The 24,106-nt window shown below is 40.0% G+C and overlaps 1 protein-coding gene across 4 annotated transcripts in view; it reads right to left on the bottom strand.

Annotated features, from left to right (window-relative positions):
* RIC3 (RIC3 acetylcholine receptor chaperone) overlaps positions 1–24,106 on the bottom strand; it is a 66,684-nt gene that overhangs the window by 29,073 nt on the left and 13,505 nt on the right. For all 4 annotated transcript variants that reach the window (XM_043580568.1, XM_043580566.1, XM_043580567.1 and 1 more), the window contains exons 2-4: positions 6,580–6,806; positions 5,153–5,228; positions 3,070–3,163 (exon numbers count right to left, since the gene is read on the bottom strand). In XM_043580568.1, the coding sequence (XP_043436503.1) occupies positions 3,070–3,163; positions 5,153–5,228; positions 6,580–6,806 (397 nt within the window). The remainder of the gene's footprint in view (positions 1–3,069; positions 3,164–5,152; positions 5,229–6,579; positions 6,807–24,106) is intronic.

The following is a 24,106-nucleotide window of genomic DNA, read 5'->3' on the forward strand; positions in this document are numbered from 1 at the left end:
CAAACAGCCAAAGCAATCTTGAAAAGGAAGAACAAAGCTCAAGGTAGCACAATCCCAGATTTCAAGATAAACTACAAAGTTGTAGTTCTCCACTATGGTACAGTATGTACTGGCACAAAAATAGACATATAGATAAATGGAAGAGGATAGAAATCCCAGAAAACCCCCCACACCTATGTGGTCAATTACTCTATGATGACAAATGAGGCAAGAATATACAACGGAGAAAATATAGTCTTCAATCAATGGTGTTGGGAAAACTGGACAGCTACATGCAAAAGAATAAAGGTGGACCACTTTCTTACATCATACACAAAAAATAAACTCAAAATGGATTAAAGACCTAAATGTGAGACCTGAAACCATAAACTCCTAGAACATAGGCAGTAATCACTTTGACATCAGCCTTGGTGACTTTCTTCTAGATAGATCTCCTCAGGCAAGGAAAACAACAGCAAAAATAAACTATCAGGACTACCCTAAAATAAAAAGCTTTTGCGCAGCAAAGGAAATCATCAACAAAATGAAAAAGCAACCTACTGAATGGGAGAAGATATTTACAAATGATATTTCGGATGAGTTAATATCTAAAATATATAAAGAACTTTTACAACTCAACACCAAACCACCTCCCCACCACCAACAAATAATCCATTTAAAATAGGCAGAGGACCTGAACAGATATCTTCCCAAGGAAGATATACAGATGGCCAACAGACATATGAAAAGATGCTCAACATCACTAATCATCAGGGAAATACAAATCAAAACCACAATAAGGTATCACCTTACACCTGTCAGAATGACTAGAATCAAAAAGATAAGAAATAACAAGCGTCGGGGCACCTGGGTGGCTCAGTTGGTTGAGCATCCGACTTGGGCTCAGGTCATGATCTCATAGCTCGTGAGTTCGAGCCTTGCGTCGGGCTCTGTGCTGACAGCTCAGAGCCTGGAGCCTGCTTTGGATTCTGTGTCTCCCTCTCTCTCTGCCCCTAACCCACTTGCATTCTGTCTCTGTCTCTCTCAAAAATAAATAAACATTAAAAAAAATTTTTTTTAAAAAAGAAGTAACAAGTGTTGGCAAGGATGTAGAGAAAAAGAAACCCTACTGCACTGTTGGTGGGAATGTACACCAATGCAGCTACTGTGGAAGACAGTACAGAGGTTCCTCAAAAAATTAAAAATAGATACACTATATGATCCAGTAGTTCCACTACTCGGCACTTACCCAAAGAAAACAGCACCATTAATTCAGAAAGTACGTACCCCTATGTTTACTGCAGCATTATTTACGACAGCCAAGACATGGAAGCAACCCAAGTGTCCATCAATGGGATGAATAAAGAAGATGTGGTGTGTATATATGTACACACGCACACACACACACACACACACACACACACACACACACATACACACACAGAGGAATGTTACTACTAAGCCATAAAAAAGAATGGGATCTTGCCATTCACAATATGGATGGACCTAAAAGGTTATTATGCTAAGTGAAATCAGTCAGAGAAAGACAAATACCATGATATCCCTTACATGTGGAATCTTAAAAAAAAAAAAAAAAAAAAACCCAACACAGAAACAGACTCAAATACACAGAACTGGTGGTTGCTGGTGGGGGGGAGTAGGTGAAATAGGAAAAGGTATTAAGAGGTATAAACTTATTTATTTTATAACAAAGTCATGTAGATGAAAAGTATACCACAGAGAATTTAGTCAATATTGTAATGATTTATGGTGACAGGTGGTAACTATACTTATTATGGTGGGCATTGTGTTTATACTGAAACTAACGGAACACTGTATGCCAACCTCAAAAAAGAAAAAAAAAAGGTAAAGACATTCATTCATTTTCATTCATTCACTCATTCTTCCCTTTCAGCTAATACTTTTTTAGGGCCTACTATTGGCCTATGCTCTGGGAATAATACAGATAATCCCTGCCCTAGCAGAGCTTAGAATATTTTGCACAGAGACAGAATTATTAACTAGGAATAAATAATAAGACATGGTGATTGGTAAGACACAGAAGTGAAGGAAAAGGGAAATCAGGAACACTATCTGATTTCTGCTTTGGGCAATTAAATAGATGGTGGAGCTATTTGCTCCTATCAAAGGTGAAGTAGGGTCAGCTGGGGATAGATGAGGATTTTCATTTTGCACATTCATTCATTCATTCATTCATTCAAGAAACATTTATCAATTGAAGATGGGCAGTTAATCGAGGAGATGTGTTCAGTAGGACCCTAAATACAGAGGTCAGGAAGTGAAGGATCTTAGCAAAGAATGCCATGATTTACTCTTCTACCATGATAATACATGTATACAAATGCTTATATCAAAAGTATTATTTTTCAACAGTAAGAATTTCCTTAGTATCTATTATGTGAACACAGTGAACAAAACAGACTAAGTCTGTCCTCAATAAGTTCATATCCCAGCAATGCATGCCATAAATCCACAGTCCCACATGCATCCTCGACATGCCTGGTACAGCTGTTTTCTGCCCAAGGCTGCACCCTCACTTCTCCTTCAGGCCATGCCATGCTTCCAGGAGGTGAATGATTACAACTGGATATACTGCTTCAAGAAGGAAATTTTGCTGATCATAGGGACAGAAATAAGGACACTTCAATTCTGACTCCTGGATTGTTTCCTTAAGCTGTGTCCTTGGGATGGACACTGTGCTAAGTATGATACGTAATCTCTTTTTTCTGTCTCAAGCAGATTAAAAAAGGGCATAACTTTAAGTAAAACCAGATTATTAGACAGCTATGAAATCATCTTCAATAGAACCTGGCTACTTGGCCCTGCAGCACTGCTCCTAAACTTGCCCCTCACAATAATGTGCACACACTGAACACAGACTCTTGAAAGCTGAGACTCTGGTAAGCAGATGGAACGAAAATGGAAATGCTTAGTGAGAAATCATATGTAAATGACAAATAAGTTAACAATTATATAAAATGAAAGTAAGTCGTCCAGAAATCAAAAGCAAAATTTTGAATTGATTCTCTAAATGGGAAATAGCCTGAGTCCTCTTATGTGAAAACCTACCTCTCACCATTAGGTCCCACTCTGTTGATTAATTTTTCCATGGCTTCCTCAGTCTCCTTCAGTTTTTCTTGCAGTTGAACAAGCTCAAAGTTGGCTGAAAAACAAGCATCACTCTTAAGGACCAATCATACACAACTTCCAAAGCTCTTTTCTGAAACTGGCTGGCTGGGACGCCCCACCCTACTGGGATTCCACCTGGTTGTGAAATTCAGAATAGAGGCTCCGAGTCCCTCCAGCTGGTCCCATCAGGACACAACGGGTCTCACAAAGAGGTGAGACCTCAAGGATTCGTGTTTAGGGAGTAATGAACAAATCACTCTCTTACACACAGAAACACAGCAGACCCAGCTAAAGAAAATACCTGGGAGTGAAAAAATACCCCTACATGGTCACCCAAGAAGAAATGAAGAAGATAAACATAGTCCTTCTAATCCAAGTGATGCTGGGGGTTAAAGTACCACACCTGCAAGGTACTTCAGAAAAGGAGTTAAGACCCTGAAAAGAGCAATATTTCACCTGCACCCAAAGTTTGAAAACCTATCTAGAAGATAATGGTTTAAATATTATGCTTCTTCAGTAGGGGAAGTCTTGAGCTAGGGCTGAAACCTCCCTGCCCAAGGTTTCCGAATGACTCCTTTGGGGTGAAATGGTGTAACCGTGGCTCCCAATATTCTCAATAAAGTTCAACAGAGATCACATCTATCTACCAAAATTAACATTAAGACCCTAAAAGTAAATCAGAAAAAAATAAGTCAATGAGTACACGAAATGAACTTTAAGGCAGCAGGAAAATAAAATGCTGTTTATTATGCAGACAATCCAGTTTTTCTGTTTCATACCTGAGTACCCTTCTACTGAGATATATTTAGGAGGTCACTGTAAAATATAGTATCTCAAAGGCCTTTTAATACTTCTAAAACAAATTCTTATACATGCAGTTAACATCTGAAAAGTGTCTAGAGAACTGTGCCATGTAAATGTTCATTTTTATTTTCTGCATGATTCAAAATTGAAAAATAAAGTAGATATAACTGCTACATTATAAAACAGCTGCTCTTAGGAATTCATTTTATTTACTTTTGTTTTAACTGAATCATGTGACTGGATACAGAATTTGCTGCTCTTTTCAAAATTATTTTTCTGATGCATTTACCATCACTGTTGGTAATTAAAGGATTACTTGAATATTTAAGATTTCTAAAAAGGATGCAGACTGTGACTGGGGTATCTACTTCCACAGAGAATCCAGAGTAAATCTAAAAAGAAGTTACATCGGAGGGCAGAGGCTTCAGTGGCTCAGCCTCCTTTCATTTTGCTTCTTTCTTTTAAAAACTCCTGATGAGGCTTCATTATCCACAGGATAAAGCAGTTTGGCCTCCAAACCTGCAACAATATGGCATAACCTACCTACTCTTCAGGCCTTCTTTCCTACAGCCGTCTTACATCAGGTTGGGTCTTCCTCAAGTCATCTCATCTATCAAACAGGACCCAGCTCGAGATCATTCCCTGCAAGGCTTTTGCCAAATCCATTCCAGATAGTAAACTTTTCACAAGTTATTTTTCCTAACCTCCATCCCAGACTCTGAATTATTAGAAGGGAGAGCCATGCCATATACACTTCATTTCCCCAGAGAGCACAGAATATTCTACTTGGTCAGTAAATATATGATGACCGTGTCTCATGAGTCAGAAGGGTTAAACTCTGTCCCTAGATCTCACAACTGATTTTGGCAATGGCTTGATCTCTCTTCCTTAGTTTTCCTCTCTGTGAAACAAAGATATTTGCTACCAATATTCTAAAGTCTGGAAATAAGAAGTAACCCATTCCAAATGTGCATTATTAATTTGCTAATATAAAAAAGTAAACTGACAGTTTTGTACTTCTCATAACTCTTTCTCTTAAAAGCCCAACGTCAATATGGAAACTTGAGAATTTTCAGAGCTTAGGTAAAAATGACATCAGATTAATTTGGGGCAATTTCTGAGAAATGCTTTTAAGAAATATCCACAGACTGTGCCTCTGGCTAAATTATGGTGGTCTGACTCAATAAAACTTGTCCACCTACTGAAAAGGAGCACTTACTAATTTTCCTGTGGGTGTTTCCAGCTGTGGCAGTAGAGCATTTCCGATCCTCTGCAGGAGTTTTCCCCTTTGAAAGCTGAGAATTGAAGGAGGTACAGCACATCAACAGCAGCTTAGAAACGCAAAGTCATGGAACTCCTCATATTAAATGAAAAAAGAAAAGGTTGGGAGACAAAAACTAAGTCGGAAATCAAACGGCAATATTAGAGAAACATCTCAAAAAAAACAAAAAACCAAAAAACAAAACAACAGTAGAGAGAAAGAGCCGATAGAAGGTGCCCAAGTGAAAAATCATCAAGAAAGAAAGAAAGAAAGAAAGAAAGAAAGAAAGAGAGAAAGAGAGAAAGAGAGAAAGAGAGAAAGAGAGAAAGAGAGAAAGAGAGAAAGAGAGAAAGAGAGAAAGAGAGAAAGAGAGAAAGAGAGAAAGAGAGAAAGAGAGAAAGAGAGAAAGAGAGAAAGAGAGAAAGAGAGAAAGAGAGAGAGAGAGAGAGAGAGAGAGAGAAAGAGAGGGAGAGAAAGAGAGGGAGAGAAAGAGAGGGAGAGAAAGAGAGGGAGAGAGAGAGAAACAAAGAAAGGAAATCAATCTCTTTCCAGGTCATCTGCCTTGCCCACACTCATCTAAAAAGGGGATGTGTAGCCCTCGGGGATGTTCTAACAGAGGCAACTCAGGCCCCCTGCAGAGTTCCTGGGCAAGAAGGAACTCACCTCTTACTCTGGTTAGAGGGGCACAGTGAATATTTAAGATTTCCCAAAAGGATGCAGAATGTGACTTCTGCTCCACTTCACGGTCTCTAGGCCCATAACCTGCTGAGGCCTGCCTGGAGGTGGAACTTAATTGGGAATCTGTTTTTAAAGGACCCAAACCATGTCTCCCTAGAGCTAGGAAACAGCAGGCTTAGTTTCAGGATGTGGCAGTTTTGTTTCAGAATTACTGCAGAGGATGTTAAAAACAGCACCTCATAGAAGGGGAAAGAAGGACAAAGTGGTGTTGGTACGGTCATTATTTGGCCTCACAGTGGCTGTTTGGAAATCATTGTGCTAATACGAAGGTCTTCTTAGCATATCTTTATGCCTTTTCAGCTTGCAAAGATACCCAATAAAAAAAATTAGGGTGGGAGAGGGCTTTGAACTTTATTGCTCACTGTATTAGCAACTAGAAGACCCAAGTTCAAGTCCTGATTCTGCATTTCTAGTTGTGAATTCTAGGGCATACTGTTTAAGCTCTGAGAGAAGATTTTCTCTTCTATAAAACTGGAATAACAGTTATCCTAAGTACCTCATAAAGAGGAAGCAAGGCTTAAAGATGATTTTAATAAAGGTTATGAACTGTAAAGAGTTCTAATACCAACAATTTTTATTATGATATTGGATTTTATGGATTTTTGGATTTATTGGATTTTTATTATGATTGAGATGATTCCACTTACCTTAAATAGAATATATAGTATATATAAAAAAATCCCAAAACCATAGATTGGAATAATCTGTCCCATCAGGCCTCTTCCACTACCTCCTCCTCCAGTGCCTCCACCTGATCCTTTGGCCTTTGCAAATGCCTCTGCGAGGTGAGACCTCTGGAAACGAGCCCCAAGGGTCTGGCCATCTGAGGGTGGCTGGTGATGATGCATCATAGGTGGAAATCGACCCAACTTTCCTGAGAAAATAATCAGTATTTATGTCTTCTACTATTTTAAATATTGCTATTATGAAAACACTTCATGCACTAAGGCATAACAGAAGCCAACTCAAGTTTAAGAAAAAACAGAAACTTGATTATAAGGATACAGAGGTATCACACAGAAAATAAACATAATGTGGCAATCTCTAGCCGCTCACCCAAACCCATTTTCCCTTCCTTTCTAGGCCCATAGCTTGGTAACATTTTTCAGCTTCCCATACAGTTAAAGGAAGCCATGTGACAGACGTCCAACCAGAGGAATGTGAGTGATATGTGCTGGTTCAAGGCCTGGCCTATAAAACTTTCCATGTATTAAACTCCACATTCATTTCCCTTCTGCAGGCTTCATGCTGATACCTAGGGAGACCTCTGAAGTCATGTGATGAAAATGACAAAGCTTCCTTCCATCAATCTAGGTTAATGAATAACTGTGTGACACAGAGCCCTCCAGGGCTACCACCCCACCAACTTAGAACCATCTGGACTTGTTTACGTGAGTAAGAAATCAACTTCAATCGTGTTACGGCCATCATACACTTTGGAGTCTGTCACAGCAGTTAGCCACCACCAGCTACTACAGAAAAGGAAATGTGATCTGGTCTCAGAAGAGAGAAAAACCCAAACTGGAAAGCCGGAAAGCCATCAGGATCTGGGACAGCTACTCTCACATTCCACTTCAATCTCCCTTTTTATGGGGCCATGAGGCTTTTTTTTTTCCCCTGTGTTTCTCTGTGCAGATCTTCTTCATTCTCCCTTCTGTGGAGACCATTTCTTTAGCTTCTTTGTGAACACAGAGGAAGATAGTCACCCCCCAAGCCCCTCAATGTGCAGATCCTTCAAGAGGCCAGCACAGACTCATCACAGTCCCAAATTCCCTGGAGGAAGATTCTGAACACTCAGCTTGGGTAGGTATGTATCCCTTTCCAATCAGCTATAACTGAGCAGACAGGATTCATGTGGCACAAAAACAGCGTCACAGGGTTCATGAGTGGAAGCACAGAGCTTGGAGAAAGGAGTGTGCATCAATGTTCTTGCATTTTTTTCCTCCATCAGGGGCAAACATTAACATCAACTGCCAAGCTCCTAAGAGCCATAGATGAGAAAGGTAAGTCCTTTCTTCAAAAGGCCATATAAACAAGCTTGTGTGGAAAAAGCAACAGGAGCTAACACTACAGAGCAGAAAACACTAGAGAACAGAAAGACTTCATAAATCAGACTGTAAAAATACAAACTATACAATACTGTTGGACTTGATTTTAACAAAATTACAGATTTCTGTTCGATAAAGACCACCACAGAGTTAAAATAGGTGACAGACAAGGAAAAGCTTATGCAACATCTACAATTGACAAGGGATTAAATATTTAAAATAGACATGGAATTTCTACAATTTGTTATTAAAAAAATCCTAAGAAACCCAATAGAAAGCGCCTACAGAAAGAGAAGCTTAAAGGATTAGCAAGTAAATAAAGAGATGATCAAATTCAAAGAAAACCCAACGAGTAAAATACAAATTAAAACAATGAGATTGCACTGTTCACACCAATCAGAAGGGCAAAAATTAGAATGGTGGATAACAGCAAAGGTTGGCAAAGGTGGGGAAGAACTCTCATGCTCTGTGTGTAACAAGGTAAACAGATCTAACCATTTTGCTAAGAGATCTTAGTGACATGAAGTACTTAGTGATATCAAGTATGTCTATGTCCTATGTGATCCAGTGATCCCACTCTGGTGGGTAAATTCCAGAGGAATTCGGGATGGTCTATATGCAAATTACAGACTTTATAGAGCTGTGTGAGAATTTGCTGGGATGATAATGTAGCAGGGAGCTTAAAGTCACTTTGATTTTGATAATTAGAAGAATGGAAAATGAAAGTGAAGTGGATACAAATACAGAATTCTGTGTAGCTTTTAGAAATCACACTTCAGACGTACCTACAGCAACATGAACATCTTAAAAAGCACACAACTGAGTAAAAAATAAGCAAATACCATTATGTAAGCTGACAGCATCATAATTATACTACATATGCCCTACATATATACTACATATATTAGCAAATATGTAAGTGTAAGGACATAAAACACAGAATGGACACATATGAATGAGGAAGGGAATGGCTATATGGACTGAAGATAAAGAGTTAAAAAGAAAAGAATAAGAAAGGAAACTTGCACTCCTGATGTCAAAAAGCTGCTATCAACTGATGACTATCTTTAAGTCAACTGTGCTCCTGAGGCTAGAAAGAAGGTGGGTGGCCAGGTAGAGAGGTAAGACAGCTAGCCACTAGGTTTGGAAGCTGCCATCTGCCTTGTATCCTCTCTCAGCCTACTCCACTCCAATGGTCCTGCTTTCTTTCCCAATACTGACTTTGGAGGACATAAAAATTATGCCAGAAATGCTTTTTAAGAGTAGGTCAGCAACAGAAGCAGAGCTTCAGACAGTAGAGCGAAGCCAGGTTAACACTCCTTATTCTGAGTTCTGGTGACTATGTAGCTATTAAATTGTCAAGGATCTTAATATATTAAGTGGTGAGTAATGGCTCTAAGGCTATAATACACCTTCAAAAAATGCCTAGCCAGTATTCAAGAAGCTAACCATTCTCTTGAGAGAATCTGATTTATCAGATGGCTAGTGTTCAATATACTAGATTTAGTAATTGTGGTAATACCTTGTTGAACTTCATTTTACTGTACTGAGAACACAGACTTCAAAACTTCATATAAAGCAAAAAACATTAAAATCAGTTAATAGCACAAAAGGCATTATTTTGCATAAAATGATGACAATGCTGTACACTGTACATCTCTCCCCAAAACCTTTATAGTCTGTCAGCCAGGAAGATACTGCTACTGGACAGCTATTATGTTCAGTAGGTAGGAGAGAGCCCGTACATATAATAAACAGTCACACATTGAACAATGCTTTTAAAAAGTAGTATATTCAAAACAAACACCACCACAAAAGGACAGGGTATCATGGACCTTATTACTAGACAAACTAAATGTCTAAGCATTAAAAGAATGCAAAAGAAAAAATAAAAAGGAGTCAAAGGGGATCAATCGTTGAAGAGAATGAGACACAGAATAGCAGAGAAGCAGAACAGGAGGAAAGAAGAACACCTCCAACAATAAAGAGAGGAGAACAAAGAAGAACAAAGAATAAATAAGGCTAACTACCAAATTAGTTTGGCTCCATCTGGGGAAGTAACAAGAGATGAGAGGGAAGTGGAGGGGGAGGGTTTAAATGCTAACTTGTGGTGTATAAATTTGGTAACTGTGGGTCTAAGATCAAGGAAATGACTTAATGAGAAGTGTGTCTGAGAGGGATTAAATCTAGCATTTGAGTATAGGGCCTAATGCAGGGAGAAACTAGGGTGTGAGAAATCAGCAAGAAGGCAGTAATTAAGCTCTGAGATGCAAGGGCCTAAGGTGCTGGCTACAGCTATAAAGAGGAAGCAATAGGTCCAAGGGCTCTTAGCATGAAGTGATCAGCAGCATTTAATATTGAAAAGAACACAGAGCTAATGAGGGAAGAGGTCAGAAAACTCCAAGATTAGGAGTTTAATATATGAAGAGAAGAATGAAAACCATGGGTGGGTTTATGGCAAGGGGAAGACTGGGTACATGTTTTTCACACACTAAGTTCCACGTGTTGGTGGCACATTCAGAAGAAATTGTTATTGGACCACAATTAGGCTTGAGAAGAAACTCTAAACTACCTAAATGAAAAAGCTAATTAAAAGATTAAGTGAGTGAATTATTCCCATACTAAAAGTGTTGGTGGGATAGGTGTACTTAGGTGCAACAAGAGTAAGAAAAGACAATGGAGCTGTCAAAGAAGACTAGAAGCAAACCAGTTTCCTTAAAAAAAAAAAAAAAAAAAAAAAAAAAGAACTGAAAGCAACTGAGAAGTCTAGAAGAAACTGATAAAAGACTAATGGCAACCCCCATTTTTAGACACAGTGTATCCTCGGGAGAAAGGACGGCTACCGTATGAAATCTTGACTGTCCGCCTATTTAGACAATAACAGAAACCAATATACTACAAAGCATCATACAATCTGCAGAGTCAGAAGGAGTCTTAAAAATCACCTTCAGTCTTCAACAAATGGTATGGAGACAACTAGATATCCACCTGCAAAAGAGTAAAGTTGGACCCCTACTTCACACTATTTTTAAAAATTAACTCAAAATTGATTAAAGACCTAAATGTGAGAAAACTATACAACTCTTAGAAGAAAACATAGACCTAAATCTTTGTGACCTTGGATTAGGTTTCTTAGACAGGACACCAAAACCACAAGCAAACAAAGAAAAAATAGGGAAACTGGACTTCATCAATTTAAAACTTTTGTGCTACAAAGGATACCATAAAAAAAGTAAAGACAAAACACTCAATGGGAACAAATATTTGTAAAACACAGATCTGATAAGCTTCTAGTATCTGAAATATATAAATAACTCTTACCACTCAATAAGAAATAATCCAATCAAAAATGGTCAAAGGCTCTTAATAGACATTTCTCCAAAGAAGATATAGAAATGGCCAATAAGCACACGAAAAGATGTTCACCACCACTAGTCATCAAGGAAATGCAAATTAAACCCACAATTAGATTCACTACATTACACCCATTAAGATGCTATAATCAAAAAACAGATAATAGAGGCACCTGGGTGACTCAGTTGGTTAAGCGTCCAACTTTGGCTCAGGTCATGATCTCGCCATTCACAAGTTTGAGCCCCACACTGGGCTCCGTGCTGACAGCTCAGAGCCTGAAGCCTGCTTTGAATTCTGTGTGTGTGTCTCTCTCTCTCTCTGCTCCTCCCCTGCTCACACTCTGTCTGTGTCTCTCTCAAAAATAAACATTAAAAAAACCCCAGATAATAAAGTGTTGGCAAGGGTGTGAGAAAAACTGAACTCTCATACTCTGCTGATGCGACTGTACAATAGTGTAGTCACTTTGAAAAACAGCCTGACAGTTCTTCAGAAGGATAAACAAAGTTTCCATATGACCCAGCAATCCTACTCTTAGATATCTACCCAAGAAGAGTATGTTCACACAATAACTGGTACAAAAATGTTCATAGCAGCCTTTTTCATACTTAGCAAAAAGTCCATCAACTTACAAATGGTTAAGTTAAAATGTGGTATATCCATTAAATGGAATATTATTTGGCCATAAAAAGAATGAAGTACTGACACATGTTATAATACAGATGAACTTTGCAAACATTAAGTAAAACAAAAGAAAGCCAGTCATGTAAGACCATATATTACATGATTCCAATAATATGAAATGTCCAGAATAGGCAAATCTATGAAGACAAAAGTAGATTAGTGGTTGCCTAGGGCTGAAGGGTGAGGGGGAAAAGAGAGTGACTGCTAATGGGTATGAAGTTTTTTGTGTGTATGTGGGAGGGTGATATAAATGTTCTAAAATTGATTGTGGTGATAGTTGTATAACTCTGACTATATTAAAAACCACTGACTGTACACTTTAAACAGATAAATTGCCTGGTATGTGAATTATATCTCAATAAAGCTTTTTAAAAAGTCATCTATTCTAACCACCTGTGTTCAATACCCTCCCCTTCCTTAAGTGGAGGCCCTGACTTTGCTGAATACCATTAAGCAGGAAACTCAGTATTGCCCCCAGGAAGTTCATGCCACCTCTGGACAGCTCTGTTAGAATGGTCTTCTTTATACTGAGTTAATGAGTAATGGGAATAAGAAGGAAATAAACCATAGGGTTTCAAAAAGCAACACTGAATGTGATATGGCAAAAAAGTAGGGAAACATGACTGATAGGGTTTGCAGACTGGAAAGTAGAGGAATACTTTTTTCAAAGGTAAGGAAGAGAAGGAATTGGGGAGCAATGGAACAGATAGGCTAGATAGTAAAAATAGGTTTTATATCTTGGAGAAATGCAAATACATATTTTGTATTTGGTGTAATACTTCACATATTACTAAACCCTTAATGTACCACACACAGAGATTAAAATGATAAATAAAACAGCTCCTATCTCTAAAGAATTTACAGACAAGCAATATAGTTACAGCAAACAAGGCAACTATGCCTTAACTATCAAATCCAATAACTTTTCCCTGTCAGGTCTCACTCTAAGACTCTTCTGGCAAGGGGGCACCTGGGTGGCTCAGTGGGTTAAGTGGGTTAAGCATCTAACTTCGGTTCAGATCTTGATCTCACCAGTTTGAGCCCCTCATGGGGCTCTCTGCTGTCAGCGTGGAGCCTGCTTCAGATCCTCTGTTCCCCTCTCTCTCTGCCCCTCCCCTGCTTGCTTTCTGTCTCTCAAAGATAAACATGAAAAAAAAATACAAGTGATTATCACATACTACTCATTTAATAAATGTGTGCTTAATCTGAATAAATTCTTATCAAACTTTCCTGCCTTAATTTCTGCCACATCACTCTCCTGAGCTCTTCTTTTCCTACTGACTAGTCTTTCAACCTATTCTTTCTCAGTCTCTTGCATAGGTTCTTCTTTAATCCTCTCCTGGAGATTTTTGTTTCAACATGTTCGCTCTTGATCCTTTTCCTTTGGCAAATTCATTCATTCTCACAGATCCATTATAATTTCCAAAATGTATAGCTCTAGTTCTGACCTTTCCTTCTCAAGTTCCTCTTATCTCTAAATCCCATTAGTATATATGTCCTTTTGTATGACTATCATGTCAAACCTAAAAATGAGACTCATTTTCACCTTCCAAAACCTGGTGTCTCCTCGTGTGTGTGTGTGTGTGTGTGTGTGTGTGTGTGTGTGTTCTAAACAGAGTCATTCTCCCAGACCTTTTAGGCTTGAGACCTATAACCTCTGCTACCTGTGACCAAAGGTACTCTTGAGATGGTATGCGGGGTCAGAATGCTCAATTTGGAAGAGATTTGTTTCTTTGTTTTTTCCATAAAATTAACTGTCCTCAACAGGGAACAACCTCATGTGTTAGATCTTGGTACCACATTTCTTAGAACTGAACCCGGGAGGTTTAAAAATTCAATGGCTATAAAACATTTGCAAATGTCTAGTTGAAATAATTTTTTTAAAAAGAAATTTTTAGGGGCGCCTGGGTGGCACAGTCGGTTAAGCGTCCGACTTCAGCCAGGTCACGATCTCGCGGTCCGTGAGTTCGAGCCCCGTGTCAGGCTCTGGGCTGATGGCTCAGAGCCTGGAGCCTGTTTCTGATTCTGTGTCTCCCTCTCTCTCTGCCCCTCCCCTGTTCATGCTCTGTCTCTCTCTGTCCCCCAAAAAATAAATAAATGTTGAAAAAAAAAATTTTTTTTAAAGAAATTTTTAAAGGTAAATATCCAAGTGTACACAAAAGTATAAACGATAATGTCTAAGCAACTGCATACCTGCCTACCACATAAATATAAGTGGAACACCTACGTACTGTGTCCCACCCGGAGATAGCCACAGCTCTGAATTCAGTGATTAGAATGTATGCTTTATACTTTACTACATGAGTACATATCCATAAACTACACACAATATTGTTTTGAGTTTTAAAATTTTATGTTATGAATGGCAAGTACTGACAATTATATAGTAATATGAATATACTTAATGACACTGAATTGTACACCTACTGGTTAAAATGGGAAATTTTATGTTAATGTATATTTTACCACAATTTAAAAAAAAAATTTTTTTTTTAACATTTATTTATTTTTGAGACAGAGAGAGACAGAGCATGAGTGGGGATGGGGCAGAGAGATGGAGACACAGAATCTGAAACAGGCTCCAGGCTCTGAGCGGTCAGCACAGAGCCCGACACGGGGCTTGAACTCACGGACCGTGAGATCATGACCTGAGCTGAAGTCGGACGCTCAACCGACCAAGCCACCCAGGCGCCCCTACCACGATTTTTAAAAAACCTTTATACAATGGTATCATACTGTACTCATTCTTCTGCAGCTTCCCTTGTTTGTCTTTTTTTCTGGGTGGGGATCAGTATTTTGGCCTAGAAATGTACCATGCTGATGATGTATGTAGCTCTAGTTCATTCACTCCATCTGCTATATAGCATCTCCTTGTAGGTCCATTATCACAATTTATTTACCTCCTCCCCAGCTGATGGACATTTAGGTTATTTTCTATTTTTCACTACGACAAACGTTCTACTTTATAGCTACATTACTAAGAGGATTTGTGGTTTTTAAATTTTTTTGCTTAAAAAAACAGCTGAAGAGATCAGAACATTAAAATTGCACTTTTAAATTTTTTTATTTTTTAAAAAAATTTTCTTATGTATATTTACTTTTGAGAGAAAGAGAGAGAGACAGAGGCGTGAGCAGGGGAGGGGCAGAGAGAGGGAGACGCAGAATCCGAAGCAGGGTCCAGACTCTGAGCTGTCAGCACACAGCCTGATGCGGGGCTCGAACTCACAGACTGTGAGATCATGACCTGAGCTGAAGTTGTACGCTTAACCAACTGAGCCAGTCAGGCACCCCTAAAATTGCACTTTTTAAAACAGAAAACAGCTGTGTTCACTATCTCTCTATGCACTCAAGTAGTCTCTGAAATGCAATCTGACTAAATTCAATTGTTTATTGAAAGCTTTCCCCATATTTAGGTTTATTTAATTATTAAAATTTCACTTAGCATATCATTTAAACTAGACTACAAATTTAATGGATTCTACAGAGTGAAGTTCTACTTTCCCTTGTTATTAACCATCCTTATTGCTAAAAACAAAAACTCTAGCACTGTTAACAAAAGAGCTTTCTGAAAGCAGAATTAAACCATCTGCAATATTTCATTCTTAAGACAAATAAATCAATACAGAACTGGATGTGTTTATGTTTGATTACCGCAGTTTAAGAAAGATCTTAATGGGCCAATTCCTTAAGATACATAAGCTTCTCACTAAATACTGAGGAAATTCTAGAGGCCAAATTTAACTCAGCATTAAAGTGGAGGCTGGGACCACAGCTGACTATTCCTGATCAGTCTCCAAGGACCCCTCATCTTGTTACATTCTTCCTCTACTTAACTCTGCTCTGACAGCTGCTTTGACGTTTTCTGCTAGTTTGAGATTTTTTTCTTCATCTTCTACCAACTTCCTCACCCCCAAATCATGGTACATACTACTAAAAGAGATACTTGTGTGTCTAAGCTGCTTATTAGCACAAGGCCTAGTCCATATACCCTACACATGTTAATTACTACAGTTTTGATAGGAGTCATCTTCCCAAAGCACATTTCTAACTGGTCTTGCCATTTCTCTCATGGGTCCCACCGAGGACAAGAGACTGTTACACAGGAGGCAGCCAAGTGAGTAAGCTCAATACTATCTTTTCACTCAGGGTTATTAGTTAAGATATTTATTGGTTGTGCCTCCAACTATTTAAATGGAGGTTAAGTGAACCTTTCTTGAGCTCATTTTCATCATCTGTAAAATGGATATAATTGGGGCTGCTACAAGGACTGTTCAGGGTTCTTACAAGGATTACGGATTAAATATCAGATACAAAGCATGTGGCATGCACAGTGGGTAGTTAAATTCTGGTTTTGGCTTCCCTACAAAACTGAATTTCTAAACAACTGAATTCCATAATCTAGTCCAAAAGTACCTCTTTACATTTCGTTCCCATTACATACTCCTGATTCAGCCTAACTAGACCTCTCACCATGCTTGGAGCCTGCCTTGTGATTTCTTACCACTAAGCCTTTGCTTTTTGCTGACTAGTGGTTTTGTTTTTCTAACTCCACGTGTTTAAATCCAGCTTATCCTTCAAGACCCAAGCCAAATACTGCCCTCACCACCAATGCTTTTTCTCTAGTTACTCCCATGCACCTAGAACATACTGCTTGAACCTCTCTAACTGAACTTATCACAACTGGCTGTATTCAAGAGTTATATTTAGGTCTTACAGCTGCTACTTGAATGGATTGAGAATCTTTCACTAAGAACCATTTCTACCCAATTTTATTCAGTGCTGACCGAAACCTATAAATCATATCAGAGAATAAGAAAATATGCCTCCGACATCCAGAAGCTGGAGTGCTACTATCAGCTAGGCCTTGGTGTTGGTATGAGCTGGCTTGGCACTCACAATTAGGTCTTGGTGTTCTCAGGTTAAACGTCAGAAATTTGAGAATATCAACATTAGACAAGGCCATTCTGTGACCATCGTGGATCAAGAAGACAAAAGAGTAAGACCACTTTGTAATCTGCCTGAACACAGACAACATCCATCCAAGCTAAAAAATATCAATAGCCCCCATTCCTGGATAATGAAGGACTGCTGCTTCTTCACCAATTACAGCTTTAGCCTTTCTCTGGTCTGCTCTCCCTTTAGATAAACTCTATTAAGCTATCCAGACACTGAATTTTCCCCACTTTCTGATGGCATCCAATGCAGAGCAAAGCCCCATATCCTTAAACCTTCTTCAAAATCACCTAACACACACCCACATCTTATAATAAAGCTTTTCTTTTAAAAAAAATTTTTTTTTTAGTGTTTGTTTATTTTTGAGAGAGAGTGAGAGCGTGCGAGCAAGTGAGCATGGGTGGGGAGGGGCAGAGAGAAAGAGGGATATACAGAATCCAAAGCAGGATCCAGGTTCTGAGCTGTCAGCACAGAGCCTGATGCGGGGCTTGAACCCACAAACCGTGAGATCATGACCTGAGCTGAAGTCGGATGCTTATCCGACTGAGCCATCCAGGCGCCCCATATAATAAAGCTTTTCTAGCACTCTTCCTGTGATGCCGCATGCTCCCCTATGGTATGCATTCTCCCGCACTTCAACAATAAATCCAACTTATTTAACTGCAAATATTATTCATTCGTGCTCTGTAGCTGAAGGACAAACTATGAACTTCTTGAAGAAAAGTCTAGTGTTTTCTTTATGCTCAGGTCCCCTAAAGGGTAAGCTCTGGGTCTTGCATACTGTACACTTTGTGGAATTGATCTGGATGACTTCTGTGCCTGCCAGTAACTTTACTGGAATCTCCAGACCCAGCACTATTACTCTCAGGGTTGAAAATAATTTTGTACTTCATTATCCTGAATGTTTTTTAGTTTTGAGACTAGAAAATGGCAATCAGGGTAACTAGTAAAGGTGCTCCACACCTACCACTGTTCTCCATACCCACTCCCCTAGAAGTTTCTGAACTTGAAAAAGTGCCCAATTTGCAGGCATTCACAGGCTCTCAAATTGTCTCCTCTCTTCTTGGGCGCTCCTTCAGAGAAGATTCTCAGTGTTTCATTAGAAGAAAAGAAAAGGTCAGGGACCAAAATAATATGTTTGCCCTTAAGCTTATATACCAAAACATAAAGAGCTAATTTGAGAATTATGTATGTATATTATATATGTATATTATATATGTACATATACACATATGTACACATATACATATATGTGATATATATATACACATAATAAAATATATGTGTATATATTTTCAATCTCAGATAGCTCAAGACTCAGTGGGCAGCACTCAAGGAAAATATGGTGACAGAAGAGTCTAAGTTATTTCATAGGAACAGGGCTACTGGAAAGGGACTGGTAAGGAACCCTATTTCTAAGTACTCAAAGTGAGTCATGACTGGAAAACATGGGCAGGCAGGGTCAGGAGGAGAGATGTCAGGACATTATCATGGGAACACCACAGGATCCAGCTACGGAAGTGGTGAGGACTCTCTTGAAACCGACTCTAGCATAGAAGCAGCACACTGTCATCTTGGAGGACTTCAACTACTCTGGCACCTGTCTGAAGTCTCAGAAAGTTAACACTGGAATAGCTGACAAGTTCCTGACCTGGCATGCTGACATTTTCATGTTACACAGGTGCATAAGGTGAGAGTAGGGGAGCTGTACTTTGGCCAAAGAAGATACTGGATAGTGAAATGGAAAGAGAACTGTAGGAGAAAGGGACTGTGCCAACTCGGTATTCATGGCAGCAAAGTAGGGGTTCTGCAGCACGGGCTCTAGGAAGGCAGAATTAAGTTCTGAAAATAGAAACAGAATTCCATGGCATGAGACAGACCCTTTCTAAGAGTAAAGTTCTTAAAATGCATTGCTGCTTGGGCATTTCAAAAATTCTCAAGCAGATAGGAAAGGCAGAGGGGGGGGGGAAAAAGCAGATGTCCATGTAGCTCTTCTAAAACAACAGAGAAAAGATGAACAGAAAGACACAGAAGTGACTAAGTGGCAAGATATAAAGAGCCCCATGAGGCAGCCAAGGTCCAAAATAAATTAAGATTTGCCAAAAGGCTAGCTAAAGCAAAAGGGGTACTTTTAGACCAAAAAAAGGCAACTTACCTGATAAAATTTAATGCTGAGAAAGCAGAATTTCTGAAATTCTATTTTGCTTCCACATTCTCTATGAAAGGGAATGAATTTTGGGTTACATGAAAGAAAATTAACAATCCTAAGGACGAAAATAAAGTCCCAGATGGGTGAGGAGGATGGGTCTATCCACCAGATAATTTCTACCAAGACTGGAGAACTTGCAAAAAAGTTCCTAAACTAAAATTTTAAGAAATTACATTGATAAAAATGGCATTTTTAAAGATGGAGTAGATGTGTACTGTCCCAGTTTGCAAAAGCTGCATGGTGGATTTTTCAACTGTAGAGAAGTGAGCACGTTGTAACTGTTGGGCTAGATTTAGATTCTAAAAAGGATGCTTCTGGAGATTGTGAGGAAGATGGCAGAGGAGGAGGATCCTGAACTTACTTCATCCCATGGACACACTGAGATAACAGCTACACTGTGCAACTAACTCTGAAAATGACCCAAAGACTGACAGAACAGCACTTTCACATTTAATTGTAGAGAAGAGGGAGGCCAGATCAAAAAGGGTCAGAGGAGCAGAGAGGAGACTGGGAAGCAAACCCAGATAAGACTAACCACAAATGAGAAGGACACAACCCATGGGGAAGCTAGAGGATCAAATCCCACATCAGGCACCCCAAGCACTGGGGACCTGCATTGGGAAGATGAGTCCCCAAAATATCTGGCATTGAAAAATATCAGCACATCAGCAGGGCTTAAGAGAGCTTTTAAAATCAGCAGGGTTTAACTCCAGGTACTTTAAAAATCAATGGGCTTAACTCCAGGAGAGCTGAGGGGAGATAGGAAATGGGGTCCTCACCCTCAAAGGGACAGAATAACCTGGCTTTAGACACAGCACGGAAACCATAGAAACAACAGTTTGAAAAGCGCCTGAGGTGTATGGGAAGGAGATTTACTAACCTCAGAACATATACTGGAGGCACAGGGATCTTCAGGAGACTTCAACATAAGTGCTAACATGTGCCATTGCTCCTCTCCTCTCCAAGCCTACATAGCAAGACACTTGGAAAAACTAACACTAACACTCTCCACCTATTTTTCTAGTTCCATGTGCATGGCCCCACCTTCCTCTGCACAGCCTCAGCAGGCAATCCTCCAAAGCAGCTCCTGCTCCACCATACCCTGCAAACAACCCCAGCAAGGACCAGCACCACTGCAAAGGGAATCCTGTGCTGGGGAGAAGGAAAGATAACCCCCCACACCAGTGCCCCCGCAGTTCCAGCAGCCAAGCCTTTTAACTAGGCAAAAATGGAGAAACCCCTGCCTTCTAGGGTGTCTGCAACTGCAGCAGAGAGACCAGGGGCAGACAGTGAGGCTGACTGCTAACCCTACCCACCCATGTTCCAAAGCATAAAGTGAACAGTACAAATTGGACAAAGTAGATGAACAGCAGTCATTTAAAAAAAAAAAAAAAGCTTAGGGGTGCCTGGGTGACTCAGTTAAGCATCCAACTCTTGGTTTTGGCTCAGGTCATGATCTCATGGTTTGGGAGTTTGAGCCCCACACTGACAGTGCAGAGCCTGCTTGGGATTCTCTCTCTCCCTTTCCCTCTGCTGCCCCCTTGTTCACACTCTCTCTCTAAATAAACAAACAATAACAATAATAATAACAATAATGATAATAAAAGTTTAGGATTCTAATAAACCACAAGGTCAGCAAGTAAAATGCCAAAAATCTAAAGCAATCCTTAGGATGCATTAAGAGAAGTAGTAGGGAGATTTTTAAAGGTGGGTGGGGGAGGCAACAGGTTGCTCTTCCATGAGCTAATGGGCTTCCATTTGCTATTACTTGCCTTCTAAGAGGGCACTGAGATGTTGAGATACCTAGAACTAGGTGACATGAGGAATGGATGATGGAGCCAGAGATGTCAACATAGGAAAAAAGACTGATGAAGGGGACATGATGCTAGCCTTCAAATTCCTGAACTATCTTTCCCTTTTAATCTACTTTTCCTCCATTCCTATTTTGGTGAAGGGCATCACCATCTGTCTAATCACCTAAGCCAATAAACTGAGACCAATCCAAGATGCCTCCTTCTCCCTCACCTTCCGCTTCTACCTAAAAATGGCTCTTAAAACAACTGAAATTTCTGACAATGTTAAATAAATTACAATTATAAAGTTAAAAATAAAAGTAAAAACCAGAGAAATATAAAAAATACTAAAAATAAAAATAGCTTTTAAAATTGTTCTCCTCCCAGGGTGCCTGGGTGGCTCAGTCAGTTAAGCAGCTGACTCTTGATCTCAGTTCAAGTCTTGATCTCATGGTCCTGGGTTCAGGCCCTGCATTGGGCGTAAAGCCTACTTAAAAAAAAATTGTTCTCCTCCCTACCCAATGGTAACAGCCTCCCCTGCTCTATTTCCTCTTGCCTCCAATACCTCTATATCCCTTTGGGAATCACACTCAACTTCAGAGGGGTTAATCAGTATGTTCTTTCTACCCAAAGCACTGCAAGTAACTTACTTCAGGCCATTAAGATGGGTGGATAGGTTAGCTGGAACTAATGGGACAGAACGAGGGTGGGGGGGATAAGAATGAGGTGGGAGTGAAGGAAGAGTTAAAAGAAAAGACATCCTCTTTCTCTGGACAATGGAATTTGAGAGGTGATGTCTGGAACTGTTGCAACCATTGTTGCTACCCTGTGAGAGCAGTCAGGACAGAGCTGACTTGAGAAGGAACTTGGAAGTGAAATGGGACACAGAAAATCAGAGCCGGAGACTTGATGAGAATGTCAGTCTCTGGATCAAACAACACTGAAGGCCAGTTCTAACACAGAATCTCTTCATGTACTCAACACAGTAAATCCCCTTTTTGCCTTCAGACAGTTCAAGCTGAATTTTCTGTCTTTTATCATGAATATTCTATCTGATGAACTCACCAACACTGACTTAATGATGCTCACACTGTCTCAACTGGACTTCTGCAACTATCTTCTCCCTAAAGAAATCCTCACAATGCAGCTCCTTTCCTGCTGCCAGGATGTGCTTTCCAAAACCAGACTGGATGTTTCCCTTCTACTTACAAACTTACAATGGCCTCTTCTACTTTTAGAATAAAATCCTAACTCCTTGAATATGGCAGAAAAAAATCTTCTCAGTGTGGCCCCTGCTAACATATCTACTCTCATCTCTCATCAAAAGGAAAAACTTTTCTTCTTAAAAAGACACCAGCAAGAAATCAAAGACAACCCAATAGGAGAAAATATTTTCAAATTATATATCTGATAACTGATTTTTATCTAAAGAACTCTTAACACTCCACAATAAAAAGTAACCCAATTTAAAAATGGGTATAAGATCTGAATAAGACATTTCTCCAAAGATGATATACAAAAAGCTAATAAATGCACAAAAGGATGCTCAATGTCCTTAGTCATTAGGGAAATGCAAATAAAACCACAGTGAGATATCACTTCACACCCACTAGGATGGCTATAATCAAAAAGACAGCAGGGCACCTGGGTGGCTCCATCAGTTAGGTGTCCGACTTCAGCTCAGGTCATGATCCCAGTTTGTGGGTTCAAGTCCTGCACTGGGCTCTCTGCTGTCAGTACAGAATCTGCTTCAGATCCTCCACCTCCCTCTCTACCTGTCTGCTGCTCACGCTCTAAAATAAACATTTAAAAAAAAGGCAGACAATAACAACTGTTGGCAAGATATGGAGAAACTAGAATGCTTATACACTGCTGGAAAGAATGTTAGATGGTGCAAGTCTCTTTGGAAAATAGTTTAGCAGTTCCTCAAAAGGTTGAAAATAGAGTAATTATATTTCAGAGGAGAAGCTTAAACTTCAGAGGAGAAGTTTAGATGGTGGAGAAGAAGTAGGGGTACCAGGATGTCCCTTGTCCCTCAAACACAGCCATAAAGGGTCAGAACACTTGGAACATCCAGGAAATCAATCTGTGGAGTGACAGAAAAATCTCCCCAGGTGGAGGCAACAGTTTAGCAGGACAGAGGTGCATGTATGCAAACTGGGGGAGATTAAATAGTGTAGGCATGGAGGGGAGGGAATTGCTTCTGTGGAGAGACAAAAGGGAGAGAGAGAGAAAGACAGGCTGTGGATGGCAGTTGTGTTAGGAGAAGAGGAAAACCTCTCCAGACCACGGACTCAGGAATAAGAAACACCGTGAGTGCCAGTTTCTACTTTGCCAATAGCCTTAGGTGCTCAAGATCAGTTTTCAAAAGTGCATGACTTTCTCTGGACTGGAGCCATCGATGTGTGTGCACACCTGGGGGACAGGAGCCAGCCCTGGGGCGCTGTAGCAATCTCAAGGGCACACTGGGAGAGAACAGTCCCCTCCCTCCCTTGAGTATTGTGGGAAGAGGGTTTATTGCCTGTCTGCCCCACCCCCCACACACAAGGCGCCAAAGGCCCTTTATCGGCAGGGCAGAGTGGTATTACACCAGAACAGAATCCATTCAGTGCAGAGCCCCTTAAGACATCCGGTTTTGAATCCCAGCTGAATGTCTAGGAGGCACAGGAGACTGAGGAGCAGGGCAAGGTGACTGCCTGTACTACTCTGTGTGGGCTGCCTGAACAGCATGGTTTGGGGAGCCCTGGTTGGGGGAGGTGAAATTGAGTTGTTGCCATTTTCACCAACAAGGTGGGGCTTCAGGGAACAGGACAGCGGCCCCTAGAGGAGCCGGGACCCGCTTACACCAAATCCCACCCCTCTGTGCCGGCAACTGCTTACCTACTGGAGTGAGACTGAGCCATCCAGGCTGCCTCACCTCCGAACCAGCACAGCCACCAGTCCAAGGCACCAACAGACACCTATCCCGCGGTCTTGTGTGTTAGTCTGTTGCTCTTCCCCCTCCCCGTTTCTTTCCTTCTCTTCTCCTTTCTACCCTCTTTTTTTCCTTTGCAAATCAGGCTCACAGTTTCTGATTTGACTTTTGGTCAATTCTTACTATATATATATATTTTTTTCTTTCTTTCTTTCTCTGTTT

Source organism: Prionailurus bengalensis, chromosome D1, assembly GCF_016509475.1.
Source record: "Prionailurus bengalensis isolate Pbe53 chromosome D1, Fcat_Pben_1.1_paternal_pri, whole genome shotgun sequence".
NCBI classification, from domain to species: Eukaryota; Metazoa; Chordata; class Mammalia; order Carnivora; family Felidae; genus Prionailurus; species Prionailurus bengalensis.